At 37.3% G+C, this 15,000-nt stretch overlaps 1 protein-coding gene across 1 annotated transcript in view; it reads right to left on the minus strand.

Moving 5' to 3' along the window:
• Nucleotides 1-15,000, minus strand: part of LOC138006829 (synaptic vesicular amine transporter-like) — a 28,194-nt gene that overhangs the window by 10,185 nt on the left and 3,009 nt on the right. Inside the window, exons 2-13 of the mRNA XM_068853418.1 lie at nt 12,742-12,911; nt 12,134-12,171; nt 11,729-11,787; nt 11,405-11,488; nt 9,134-9,226; nt 8,939-9,028; nt 7,929-7,969; nt 6,100-6,157; nt 5,047-5,142; nt 4,760-4,838; nt 3,215-3,266; nt 2,892-2,955 (exon numbers count right to left, since the gene is read on the minus strand). Coding sequence (XP_068709519.1) covers nt 2,892-2,955; nt 3,215-3,266; nt 4,760-4,838; nt 5,047-5,142; nt 6,100-6,157; nt 7,929-7,969; nt 8,939-9,028; nt 9,134-9,226; nt 11,405-11,488; nt 11,729-11,787; nt 12,134-12,171; nt 12,742-12,911 — 924 coding nt within the window. The remainder of the gene's footprint in view (nt 1-2,891; nt 2,956-3,214; nt 3,267-4,759; nt 4,839-5,046; nt 5,143-6,099; nt 6,158-7,928; nt 7,970-8,938; nt 9,029-9,133; nt 9,227-11,404; nt 11,489-11,728; nt 11,788-12,133; nt 12,172-12,741; nt 12,912-15,000) is intronic.

Consider the following 15,000-nt stretch of genomic DNA (forward strand, 5'->3'; position numbering starts at 1 on the left):
AACCATATCTTTATTTACTCTCGGATTGCAGAGCGGCTTGCTGTAGCTAGTACCTTCGAGCATTTACTCTCTCAACGTTAATCTACCACAGAGGACACAACACTGGGAACTCCATGCACTGCGTAAAGTTTGTCCCTGCTGAGACTTGAATTGTTATCACGCCACGACACCCAAGATGGCCTACACATTACAAAAACACTTCACCTCCATTTATTTCAAGTGCACGATATCCCATTTAATGACGCTCCAATCACCGAGAACAAATATCACAAAAACGTACTTGAGAGTAGACAAAACCCATTAAAAGGGTGCGATTACTTTAGTGAAAAAAGCGATTTAAAAAGTGATTTAAAAGCGATCTTTTGAAGTTATTTTTCATGCTCGGCTGAGCGCGACCGATGCTAAAACTTCAGACCAAACTGTTCAGCTCATATGCATATATTAGCATGAAGCATATGAAATATTTTTGATTTTCGAACGATCCTCCCAGTAAAGGGACAAACTAAAGTAGTTATAAATTAGCCAGAAAAAAAAAAACAGGTGAAACGAGACGCGAATCTATGAGCAAGCGATTGCTGTGCTCACTCAAGCCAACTATTCAAAACTATTGTTTAGTGCGGGGGTTTAATTCTTTAAAGGATATCAATACCGCAAACATGAAAGACCATCAAATGTAATTTTCCTCGTCACGTTTTCGCGTTAGTTGTACCTGTTTACGAATTGGGTTAAAGCAGTATTGTTTTAAATTTCCTTCATGCCCCCCCAGGAAGAACAAAGATGTCAGATCCAGTACAGAGCATAAAGCTGACCGCAAACATTTTGAGCTGTTGTTCCAAACAAAGTACCCTTGTTCTCCTTTTGTAGAAACGAAGATGGTACATGTTGGCCCCATGCATTAAATGAACGAAGATATGTATTTTTTTCGATGGAAATTCGGGGACGTTCGACAAAAAAATCCGAGCGGAGTTTCTTCGCGGGAGTAAACTCTTCGACTTGTTCGGATGCCCTACCACTGACCTATAAGAGGCTATTGGGCATTCAACTACAATCTTAGACAAAGACGTTGAAACACTTTGAACCTTCTCGCATCGTTTCGTCCCCCTCCCTTTTTCAATGTTGTTGTAGCCAGTCAAACAGTAAAATGTCATCTCAACACTGTCCAGGGGAAAGGAGTGTTTCAAGGATTTTTGGCGAGGATAGAAGCTTTATGTGACAATTGTCTCGCCACACTGCTATTGGTCAAAATAGTGCATTCTTGCAATTTTAACGGACAAGATAGTATGTGCTAGTCGAGGGGGCTTAGATTGGATTAGAACGCGATCACAGTTAGGTTCAAAGGTCGCTTCAGGGAGGAGCAGTCGAAAGACGTTCGACTAAACATTCGACTTCCTATGCTGATACCAATGGATTTAACAACGTCAATTTATCATCTCCTCTACAACAATCGGAAACGACTACCTTTTGTTATTCCAATCCCAGTAGTCTCTACATCTAGCTACTACTTGAACTTAGTTTAATGGCCTCTATCTCAGAGATCGACTCAGATGACAGTCTTAAGGGTTTTGAGTTCTTCCACAAACGAAAGCTTAAATTCTTGCAGATGTTTTCAAAATTTCAGCGATCTTCTTTGTAAAATAGTGCGAAAATGACCTTAAGTTCTCAATATCCCACAGAAAAGAAGCAAATTCACGCTTCTTGGACCAAACTGAACATCGGGGGGAGCTTGAGAAAAGAATGAGGGAAATTTCAAGGGTAGTAATTCCGCACAAATTCCAAACAACTGATCTATTTACGGCTTTTAGCAGTCAACCTAAAACATAAGCAATAGACCATATTCGTATTCTCAGTGTAAGCCACTTCTCAAAAAATACCATCATATTCCTTGATTGTCCCCACAAATTTTTCATAAGCATTGTTTCCAGTTTCTCTTGGGACTTACAATGGTCCTAAGAGAAAACAAAACAATGCTTATGCAAAATTTGGGGGAACAAACAAATAGTATTATGGTATTATCCTAAGTGGCCGATTGGACTGGAACTAGCTTGCAATGGAGGCTAATGCGGGGCGGGGGAATATATTAAAAATTATTCGCATTTGAAAAGATTCCTCGCATTAGCCTCCACTGCAAGCTAGTTCCAGTCCAGAGTATGGCCAACGACGTATGACGCACGCAGTCAAAAGAACCAATCATAATCAATTCAAATACGCCTGTAAGTTTCTGCCTCCTATTGGTGGGGAATGTGGCAAGCGATTTTACCGTAAATCGATCGCGAAGATGCTTTCGATACTACGTTAACCCTTTTCATTAAAAACTGAACTACGGATATCAGATTTCCAGCATTTTCATTGGCTCGCCGCACACAGACTATCAGCTTTTAGTAAAATCCAACTAGTGGTCTATTATCAATGCTGCGTTCTGATTGGTTGAGCTACTAGTAGGCTATTTGTTATAGCCCACTTGTAGCGAAAAGCGCCGGCTTTGAAAACCAAAACAACGAAACTAGCGAAAGATGTTTTGTCTCGATATTTTTTTGACCAACTAGTTGGATTTTACTAAAACAATTATTCCTCTCTGAGTCAATAGCCCATTCGGCCTTCGGCCTCATGGGCTATTGACTCAGAGCCCATTCGGGCTCGAGGAATAATTGTTAAATATATAACTGCTCTACCTAATATGGTCAAGGAACGCGTCAGCAATAAAGTGAGCGGAAAACACTTTTGCAGCTCCGAGAAAAAATGGCCGACAAAAGCTGTTTTGGACCGAAATTGACCGTCTAACGCCAGACGATTTTATTCGTCAATGGGGAACCCCCGGGGCTTTAAAATTAAAGGGTTAAAAGAAGTATTCTAGTACAAAAGGTAAACACTGAACTTATTTCTTTTCGACTCACCTATCGAAAACCCCTGAGCAAACAGCGGAACTATAAGGGCAGGTAAAGTCTTAGCAACAGGAATCTACAGAAAGCAACAACAAATATCAATTCTGCTAAAGGATTTTCGGCTAAATTAATCGTTCTTTTGATGCCGAAATTCGAGAAACGAACAGACCACAGCCTCTAAACTGAGTGATTTAATTGCCACCTACATTATTTTCAAATGATTTCCACTGCGGTAAATTCATGTTTCCTATAAAGTCCATCTCAAGACTACACTTATCCACACGCCACGGTCAAATGTCATCGCGGCAAATGGGGGAAAAGTCGTATGTCCTTACCACACACAAACTGATTGCAACCAACACGAGACCAATTAGAGAAGCAAGCCATCTGTGAGAGACAAAACGAAAAAGCCAACGAATCAAATATCTACTCAGTTTAATGCACCAGTCAATTGAAACCCCCACTCCTTAGGTCCCGGGGAAGGGTGGGGGATTTGACATAGACCCTGGTCAAAAAGCATCAAGACCCCAACCCCTGAAACAGAAATTGAGATCAAATGCTTGGGGTAAGAAATTTAAAACAATCCAACATTTACCATGGAAAGAAATTTCAAATGTTCTACTTTGGGCTATTGGTACAATGCTAATTTAACACACATTTTTTGTTCAACTATTACATAAGGGCAAAGCATCCATATTTCATTACTGCCCAAGACCATGTGATTACAAAACTGTCTGCAACGTTCAAAGTGAAATTAAAAATATGCTGCATATCACACATACTAAATTTGCCGGGTTCAAGTCAAGTTTAAAGGAACCCGGGAATTCAGCTTGAATATCATTTGCAGTGGATGGTGAAGTTAAAGCATGCCATGCGGGGATTAAAGCAACTCTTACCCCCCCCCCCTTCCCCACGGGGGATATCCCCGACAATTTAGGATAGGTGTGTGCCGCCAAGGTTTTCAAAACCTGACCCTATTCAAAGATAGAAACTCGACATTTGATACCCTTTTTAAGCCCCATACAAGCTATAAAGGTCCCTTTAAAATCGCTTTGTTAAAAATTGAAAACGTGTATTCAGGCGTGTAGTACAGTTTTAACAGACCGTATCTTTTTCGTTTTGCGCGTTGGTGTGGGATACTGCAATTTAGTGACCATATATAAGGAATATCTAAGGATCACAATACCAAATATACCAAAAAGGATACCTTGACTGAGCACCTCAAAAACCCTACCCTATCGGGCGGCACATACCTATATGGTTTGGAGTGGGGAGGAAAGAAAAGCGACTCTTTGCTCGAGCGACGGACAGCTCTTTTGGCTAAGAGAAAGAAAAGGGAAGATTTGTAGGAAGATGAACTTTTTACCCTAAACGGTTGCAATTTCATCATTTACTTCTTCAACATGGCCGACAGAGGCAGGCGTAGCCCAGTCGTTCAGTGCTGAGCTGGAGGTCGTCAGTTCGATCCCCGTCTCATTCGATCGACGTCTGTTTCGATTTTCCTCTGATCGTGTAGCTGACTAGCTTTGAATTCCCGTAAAACGTGCTCACCAAGGGCCACAAGTTTATCAGTCACTCTAGTTCAATGTCACGTGTTACTCTCGTAAAATAAGGACCTTTACGTTTTATGTGACGTCATGAGTTGCCCATTTCACTTGCATTGTAACCTAGTGTGAATGTCCTTGTACTTGCGTCTGTGTTTGTCTCGAAGGTGAACAAGCCTTAGCTAAAACTCTGTGGATTCATTCAAAGACTTAACTCATTTTAAATTCTTTAAAACCACTCTTTCTTTTGAGACATTTGGTATGAAGGAGGTAATCAGGCAGAACTAACAAGGTTCAGAAAACATTCTCAAATACTCCTGAAACTCCGTTACTGACCTTCCTATCCTGTTTCCAAGTTTTCCTAAAAGAGGGGTGGCTATAAGATATGCTCCAGTGGAAGGAAGGAAAATGACACCTGTCAATCAGTCAACAAGTAAAGTACGTAAATTGATCTGCAGAGCGACGTGCTAAGAGAGGACTTCAGGAAACACATTTCTCACTAGATTTGTAAAAATTTGCGTCCCGAAGTAAAACATCATTTTCTATCCTGATCAGACATTTGGCCCCAATTTGATGGAATAATTAACAAAGAAATGAAGTCGTTCAAAGAGCCCTTTCCATACCTATCTGCCACTTCTTGGCATCCATGGTTTCCAGAAGCCATATTGGTAATGTTGGTTCCAGGAGAGCAAATGCCATGTTGCAGAAACATATGGCACCTGTATAAAAGCAACCAAAGTGACTTACTGTAATCCCTGCAAGCTAACTTTAAAAACTGCAAATTCGTCTCTATAAAAGTTGTATTCTGTTACCACCATATTTTGGTTAGGTATTTAAGGATATCACAGTTGTGTTTTGAGCAAAAAAGTGGCCTAATTTCTTCTTCACAACTTTGGAGATCAAAGGCAAGAAATCAAGCAAATATAATATAAATGTCCCAACAAAAAATTATTGTTGTTATTGTTTGATCCTGTGGTCCAGAGTTAATGTGTGCCATACATGTAGGCGTACAAAAAAAAGAAAAGAAATGCACTGTTTATTGCTAAGCAGACATAAGTAGCCGCCAGCCCATCAATAATTACCAAGTTCATGCAGGCAGATATTCTTAAGTCACTTTTGGTTTCAAGTAACAATAAGCAATAACTATTCTAACTAATATATAATGATTACACTTTTTAAACGTAATGTATATATCCATATACATGTACAAATCATTAAATTTGTGTCAGTCAATACCAAATAGCATGTTGGCCAGTGCAACAATAATTTAAGGGTGACATGCTAGAGAAACTAGACTCATTGCAATTCCAGAAACAGCTTAACCTGTTGTTTTTTCTTGCATTTTGTCAACCCCAGCTATACTTGCCACCATGTGTCCTCTTTAAACCAGGAAAGACTGAACTATGGCAAACTAAAGGTACTTTTCTTTTGTCAGAACCGGCCCACCAGACCTGTCAGTTTCCAACGAAAATGCAACAATTTAAAGAACACTTGCATGATAATCCCTCTTATTCTTCTTGAGGAGTGTATATCATCCTTGAAGTGTGTTAATTTGAAGGCATTGCAGAGTTAGCCCTTCCAAATGCCTGGTCTGGCCGGTCAGTTATGTCAAATGGAAAGTGTCTTAGTCTTCCAAGGTGTTTTCCCACTGTGGCCCAAATATTCCATCAACATACCACTTGCGATGAGAATATAAGGGTCTGACAACAGATCCTTGAGCGAAGGCTTTACTGTCTGCAATTTAAAGTAAATATTATTTTGATTTAGGAACAATTATAATAATTATTATTATTACAACAATATCACAAGTTAAGATGATTTCTCCAATACAGAAAGGCCAAATGAGCTGTTACAGGTAAATAAAGTTAATTTTGTGCTCCTTGGGGATGCATCAGTGCATTGCGCCCTTTTGCTACTTATAAGGGAAGACTGGTAAGGGTTTGTCACATTCACATCTGCTGTTTTTGGAAGAAGGAACACCATACTATCTTGCCATTTGCTTCTAACCAAACTAGTCTGAAGATCTTAACCTTGTCAAGTTAACCCTTGTGACATGAACAGCAGCTATTTTACCAGTAATCTGTCTAATGCAAGTCAGTTTTTATGTGTAAATGGGGAACTCCTGAGGGAAGAATGGCTTAATAACATCTAAATGCAACTCCTTTGTTGATCCATCTTCATTGGCTACCTGTTAGTCAGCGCATTATTTTTAAGATACTATTATTGACATTTAAGGCGCTTAATGGGCTTGCGCCAATGTATATAACTGAACTGCTGGATAGATATGTACCGCCGCGTCCACTACGATCTTCATCTAAGGGCCTACTGAAGGTTCCTCGGTCCAATACTAAGTATGGCAACAGATCATTTTCCGTCTGTGCACCAACACTTTGGAATAGCCTACCTGATCATTTGAGACTTGCAACTGACCTCTATTCTTTTAAGCGTGATCTTAAGACTTACTTGTTTCGCGAGTCTTTTTATTAGGGATAGGTTAGGATTCTTTTTAGGATAATATTTTAGTTGCTTTCTATTTTAGTGGATCTTGTAAACTTGATGTGCAGCGCCTTAGAACTTTAGGATCATGTGCGCTATATTAAGTCTTTTATTATTATTTATTATTAAATCCACTGAAAAACTGTTGCCTTTAACCCTTTGCCTCTTAAGAGTTTCACTTGTAGATTTCACTTGAACACCAAACGATTTTACTTCGCAATAAAGAACCCTTAAGAATGAATAGGTTAATCTGTAATTATGTGGTAAACTAAGACACAACAGTATGATTCCAATTTTTGTTGCCACTTAAATTACTCACCAGGTATTTTCACTTTGTCTTTTCAGAAATGCAGGTAAATAGGGATCCACGCTAAATTTTGTTTCAAAAGCCGACTACAGTGTACCTATTCACACTGAGGCTTGAGGTGTGATTTGTTAACTGTTGGAAATTACTTTATGATAAGGCTTACTGTAGCAAGTATTACACACCATGTGATGTTTATCATAACCTTTATGAGATGTGAAATTGAAGAAAAGGGTTGACCAGAGAAAACTGTCACATTTACAGTATTACAGAGAACATGCATCTCATTATCCTTCACAGCTGGACACATCTTGCATTTAGCACACCATCAGCCTGCCAGCAAAGTTTTTCTGCATTTCCGTTGTGAGAAAGTTGGGGCAATAACAAAGTCTGAAGGATGCGTGGGTTCTCTCCTCCCCTCCCCACTCCCACTGGTCCTCCAAACTCTGTTCGCCCAGTCTCAATGCAGAAAATCTTCGCTGGTATGGGAACGCCTGGTACACAGGGTTGCACATCATTTTCAAAGATACAAAATTTTTGCTATCATTTTGACAAAAGGTATGGTGAATGTAACTGTATTGATCTTTCCCTTCACACAGGAAACAGAGGGTTTCTTTTCTTTGGGATGGAAAGTGGGAATTAAATTAAGAAAAGTGGATCAACTGGCCACTAACTGTGTTTTTCATGTACGGCAGTAGCACTTACGTCTTTTGGCATGACTGGCTTCTTCACAACTATAACCAACACTGTGTTGTGAAAGTGAAGAAAAAAGAAAATTAATTTTAACAGTCAAGTCCCATGAAGTTGTTTAAAGTAGTGAGTGAACTATCAAGTATATCAGCCAATTAAATGAACTCAATGTATGTATTTCAATTGCGGGATATAGACATGAGCAAGAGGTGATCCTCCCCTTAGCTGGACAATTTAAGCAGTTGATATAGCCTCGATCTAATAATAATAATAATAATAATAGACACATGGGTGTTAACTATTGCTAAAATTATTGTTGAGCTGAAGTGAGGGAATTTTTTGCTCTAGCTGAATACGTAAGCGTGACGTTTGCCTGCTTGGCTACAAGGAAATGGAAAAGACTGTTACACGGGCTACACCAATGGCAAAGCTCCTCCCTCTCCCACATAAACAACTAACAACCCAAAATTCTTCAATTCGCTTGGACGAAGGGTTGATGCTTGAAATGTCAGTTCACAAATCTCTCTTAGGCCTAGTTTATACGTCGCGCTATCGTCAAATTTAATTCCAATTAAGTTCGTCCTTCCGTCAACATTAATTGTACCGTGGTTTTACGCGTCGAAATTAATGGGTTGAATTATGGTCGAATTTATTTCTGGGCCGGAATGCAATCTACCTGGTCAGAGGCATAATTAATAATGTATGCATTTCATTTGACGCGACGCTGGTGCGACGGATAAACTGATGACGCTTTAAAGATATTTTATCCGTCTTCTTAAGACGGATAAAACATCTAGGACGAATTTAATTTAACAGACCAATTGAACTCGTTTTAGACGTCGCTTTATCGTTCAATTTATTTTAAAGTAGGACCTGGAATTAAATTCGTCTGAATTAAATTCGATGATAGCGCGACGTATAAACAGTTTATAATTTATTTACTAGGCCTTCCATTGTCTAAGTTACCTTTATCAACTTTTTTAATACGGCTAATTAAACTTTTGTCATTCTCAAAAAGGACTCACCAAAAGTGATGAAGATAATTCCAGCAAGTATAAAAAATGGGAGACCTTTTCCAGCTAGGCTGTAAAATAATCCACCAAAGGGAGGACCAGCTAAAAAGCAGCAAGAAAACAAATCTCTTAGAAGTGTTTGCTGTTTGTTGCTGAAGAAAGCAACCATATGAAATCTTTTATCTGGTTGAAAGTAATGTATGTTACCCAAGACTCCAAGGGCTGTAGTTCCCATGGCAATCCCAATAGCAGAACCACGTTCCTCGTCATCAGGATAGGCAGCTGCTAGCATTGCTAAACCTATAACAAAGCAAAGAAAATAGGAATGACTCACGGTGCTTAACCCATTGACTCCCTGGGGTTCCCCATTGATGAGTAAAATCATCTGGCGTTAGACAGAGTAAATACTAAGTCTGGCCAGTTTAGGCTGGTTTGGACGTGGGATGGGGACAGCAAGATATTGGGGGAACAGGGTCGGTATTCTAGATAGAAAGATAGATGGACCGATTATTAAAATACACTTCGCAGTCCGTAGACTGAATTACATGTACAAATAAATAAATAATTTATATAACAATAATTACAGATATAATATATACAAAAAAATAAAATATCGACAGGTGACATATAATAACGGAGAGAGGCAAAACTATTAAATGCTATCATGCAAACTAAGCAAGAGGAAAAAAAGGATATTATAAAAAAGAATATTATAAAACTACATTACAACTACAGATGACTGATAATAAAAGAGTTCTTGTACCAATTGGTCTTACGCACTGGAATTATAAAACGTTTATTGCTCCTGAGCTTTTTGGATAAATGGGCAGGTGGTGCCAACAAATTTGTGAGTTTATGGTTCCTTGATGAAGATATATAGTAAAAAAGTTAAATATTGATATTCAATTTGGCTTGTGCAATATCTCCCTGGTTCAAATCACAAATGTGGCAAAACAAAAAAAAAACCTCAAAAAGCATTGTTGACACAATAGCTTTTCTTCTCGATTGGAGATCTTGATTGGCCAGATCATTACTGCTGGTTTTCTAAGTCAGGCATGTGTTAGAATTTGACAATGTCAAGTATGTAATGAAGAAGTTTAAAGTGCCCCTGTGATCAAAAAAACCACTTCCTTTTTTCCTTCAGATTTTGAAAGTGTGTTTGCTTAACACCTGACTGGCAAGATTTTGAGCTTTGATTTTTATCCAAAGGCCGTTTACTTTGAGTGTAAGTTTTGGATTTCAGGGTCCGCAATTACTCACGTTCAAAACTGACCGATTGGACCTCAGACGGTTGGATCCAGGGAAACGTGACATCAGAGGCTCACTAGCTTAAAATTTCAGCGTGTAAACGCAGCTTATTATATATGCAAAGCGTGAGTTTAAAAGTCTGAAAGCCCAAAACTCCCGTGCTGCATATTAATTCTGCGGCGTATACACGTATTGCATTCTTAAACTAGTGAGCTGTTGACGTCGTTTTCTCCTCGATCCAACTCTCTCAAGAACATAATGTTTGTAATGGCGGACCATTAAATAGGAAAAATCCAGTTAAAATAAAGGTGTCTTTTTGAAATCAAGGCTTAACATGTGGGTCACTTTGTGTTTTGTTAACATAGTTTTGAAATCCAAAGAAAAATATGAATTGATTTTTGGTCACAGGGGCACTTTAATGATTTGTACCATCTTGTAATTTGCCTTAATTTTTTCTCACAGTGACTATTCCTTTGAAAGAATGATATTTAACATCTCCACTTTGAGAATCGTGATGTCACAAAAGAAACATAGCCCTGACAGGAAAAAGAAGGCAAATTAAGCTTTGCCCAGCTGTTTCCTATCGAATTTACAAATTATCAATTTTCAAATGCCCTGATCCTCTACCAAATGAAACATATCCCTGCAGACCAAATTGTTATGCAATATCATTCAACTGGTTCGCTTGGGATCTGGTCTTTTTGTTTCACAGTTGTTTAAGAGCCAGAATAAAGAACATGTCTTGTATGTATATATGGAACACCAAAGTAAAAATAAAGTTCATTATTTTAATAATTGAGGAATTAGAATGTACAATGTAATCTTGCATAGAATGCAGTATTGAGAATGAGCACTTTTTTCATAATGAAAAAACCACGATATCCTTTAATGATTCCTTTGGCAACTTCATTATATATTAAATATTCATTAATAAATATGTCTCTCAGATTTTCAACTACATAGAGCAGTATACAACTACAGGAAGCTCACTGCATTATCATTATGATAACATAACAAATGGTATTATTTGTACTGTTACATAACAGTTACAATATTTATTTAATAACCTGCAAATTATCTTGAAAGGAAATTACTCGTTTTGCAAAACAAGTTTAAAAAATTTAAACTGGTTTGAAAAAATTCAAACCAGAGGAAAAAATTGAACTAAAACAAATACAAACTTTAAGCTTCTAATTAAAATTTACATGTACTTTCAATTGTGATTCTTACTAGAAATGAGAGTAAAGGAAGAGCCTAATCCCTGAATTGCTCGGGCTGAAAACAGAAGGCCATAGCTGTCTGCAAAGGCATAAACTGAAAAACAGCAAAATTAACCAAAGAATTTATTATTATACCATGCAGCAGTGTCCTGGAATATTATGATATAAAAGGACGCTAAAATCTGATTTAAAACAAACACAGGTTGCATGTACTGGAGGGGTTAACCATAAGCATAATATATTATTTTAAGAGAAAGACAGGCCATGTTTTACATCAATTTTATGAAATTACATGTTAATTTTAGTCACTTAATATAAAATAGCTGATATTTACCAAGGGTTGAGAAAAATAAAATGCAGAAACCGGTGTATAATGGTATGTTGTAACCAACTCTAGAAAAGGAAAGTAATACAAATTAAGCAAATTATATCCCAGCGTACCTGCTTTTTGTATTTCTCCAGAAATATTACAATATTTATTTTCAAGGTCTCTCAAAAATATGTGTAATTTGGAGTCAATAATGATTTTGTAGAAAAGTGGGAAATAACACCATATGTATCTTGAATTTCACAAGTAAGGATACTAAGGAAAAAATTAAATAGTCTTATGCCGTAAAAGATCCCGCCTAGAGGTTAATATTTTAGGAAAGGGCTATAAAAGAACATTATTTTTAGAAGAAAAAGTGAGAGATTCTGTAGCACCTCTCGCAATTAAAAAACAAACAGTTAGCAGTGTTACCTCTCTGTTAGATACCCTGTAAGTGGATTCACCACAATCTGAAACATCACCAAAGTACATGTATATTAACACTCGTCAGAGTGAGCCTGATAGAGTTATAACTGTGCAATGACATATTGATTTTACCTAACCCTATGCCCCTTGTGAGTAACACTAACAGATTTTACTCTGTCTATAAAGTTAGACAATAATATTATACTTGTCAAAAGGAAACCCCGTAGGGAAGAAAGGTATTTACTACATACTATGAGCGGTGACCATCTTGCCACATATTATTTTGCAAACTAATGAGGGGAAAGAGAGAATTCAGGGATTTATCATTTGTATCTCAGAAGACAAGAAAGTCTTACTGTACTGAGGTGTCCTTATAATAAATTTTTAACCCAATGACTCCTGATAACTGCTCCCCATCAACGAGTGAAATCATCTGGTATTAGACAGAGTGAAATAAATGAAGGGAAAAAAACTCAAAAAAATTAAAAAAAGAAGAAACTCATCTGGATTTTCACCGTGGGTGCCACAGGCATCCCACAGTTTAAAAGGTATAAGGGACCCTTTTTTTCAGAGAGGTTTAACAAAAAAACTCTCTTACTAAGACATGCATTTACCTGAACAAAAGCTTTTGATGCAAACAGTGCCCCAATTTTAAAATCCATGGATGAATCATATATTACTGAAGGAGAACCACTTGTAGATGAGTTATTCTTTGTTAAATTATTAGCAACTGGTAATCTGCTGTTTATTTTATTGGCATCCAAATATACTGGAATGATTGGTACTGAAATCAAACAAAGAGTCTTTATAGTAAGTCAGTGAGTAAGTGTCAATCAGTAAGTAAGTAGGTAGGTAAGTATACATGTAATTTGATGATATGTTGTATAAGTTTAGTATATTAATTAATGTCTTTATCTATAACATTTAGTCTGTTGAGTAAGTTAGTAAGTACTTAAGTCAGTCAGTCAGGGTGATACTAAATAATTAGAGTGTAATGTGAAGTACTAGGTTTTTACCCCATATGAACTACTAGTATGTGAGCGTTAGCCCACACAAGGACAGAGAAAAACTCTGACCATCATTTCCCACCCTGATCAGAGTTTTTCTCTGTCCTCGTGTGGGCCCATTTCCATTAGTAGGGCTAACGCTCACATGGTTCATATGGGGTAGAAACCTAGCACTTCACATTACACTCTAATCAGTTACGTCTGTTCAAATATAAGTGCTACACAGCCATCGTTTGCAAAACGTAATCCTTCCTTGTGATACTAAATAGCCAAGCTTATAGACCTGTGGAGGCTGTGGTACTCTTATTATTACAATAATATAAAAAGACAAAGCACATTAGGATATACGATAACTAAAGATGAAGAATTTGTGTAAAAAAACATAAAAATTAAATTAAGTTCAGTGCTCGACGTTTCGACCTGATTTTATTCACTGGCGACTAACTTTTCACGCTTAGTCGCCAGTCTGGCCACTAAGATATTCTTATGACATTATTATTATTAAATTTTTTTATTCATTGAATGAGTGCAATGAATGTTCAGTAGCGGATTATACTTAACATTTTAACGCATTTAGCCTTGGAAAATGGTGTTAACGTATCCTTTGAAATCTACATCTTTCATTAACTTCATTCCAAAATTGACATCCAAGATTTTCTAAAAACCCTTAGGGTGCGTTTTTTTGGGAAAATCCGAAAACACATTCTTGAATCCAAAAACGGAGTTTGCGTTGTTTTTTTTGGCGAAATCCAAAAACGGATCATGAATCCAAAGGATCCACACTCGAGGAGGATACTTCGGATGAAATCTAAATCTGGATTTTTGAGATTCAAACACTTTGGCATTTTTTTTGGGAGAGGTTTTCCATGCAAAAATGATACACAACAGCTACTGTACATGACAGTTTACTTAGCTGAAAAGTTCTTCTTGCAGCATTCTTGCCGTAAGATCAAAGACACAAATACATGTAGGTCAAAAATAGTAAGCTTTCCTGCAAGTTTAACACCAGAAATTACACAAAATGTTTCTTGACAGCAATAATAATTATTGTTAGCATCTTTCCTACCACTACAGTAAAAAAGTGAACTGCAAAAATACCCTCTGTAATCGATTTGCACCTCCTCAGCACACGTACATTTTCGTCATTTCTTTTCATCGATCACTAAGGTATTTTTCTTTTCTGGTAGCACTTTCATTGAAGAATTTCTCCAAAACAAACCAGTTAGCTGCTAACCGCTGGTTTTGTTTGTTTGCGTTGTCATGGAAAATAATCCTTTTTCGGATTTTGCTATTTTTTGACTCTGAAGAATCCATTGATCCGAGATCGCTAATCCGTTTTTGGATTTTCCAAAAAAAATGCACCCTTACAGCTGTAATTTTAGTTGGAACGTGCACATTGTCATAATAGATTTTGAATAAAGAAAAAGCCAATACAACTTTAAAATAAGTAAACAAGCTAAATGCAATAACCGCGTACTTGCGTGTACATCGGTATGCCTCAGCACATGTTTATTCAGTATGAAAATTGGTTTCCAGCTTACACATGTACCGTAGCACTTTTTCCATTGACAACTAAAATAATGAGAAAGAAATGAAATTGTTGTTCATAATTATTGTGTTTAACTTAATAAAAATTTAAAACATTTTGGAGTCAGCGTGACATGGTAGGTACAAAACACAGGTCACAGGTCATTGTTTTACCAATCCAGAAAGTAGCCTTAACATTAATAAAAGCTAACCTTAGGCCTAATTAGGCCTAAACAAAGGTTTTTTGGCCTAAAATGACTGTTTAGGATACTTCCTGTATTGGTAAATCAGTGACCTGCGACGTGTGTTTTGTACCATTCCCAAGGTGTAGTGAAAAAT

The sequence above is a fragment of the Montipora foliosa genome, chromosome 6, assembly GCF_036669935.1.
Source record: "Montipora foliosa isolate CH-2021 chromosome 6, ASM3666993v2, whole genome shotgun sequence".
Classification (NCBI taxonomy): domain Eukaryota; kingdom Metazoa; phylum Cnidaria; class Anthozoa; order Scleractinia; family Acroporidae; genus Montipora; species Montipora foliosa.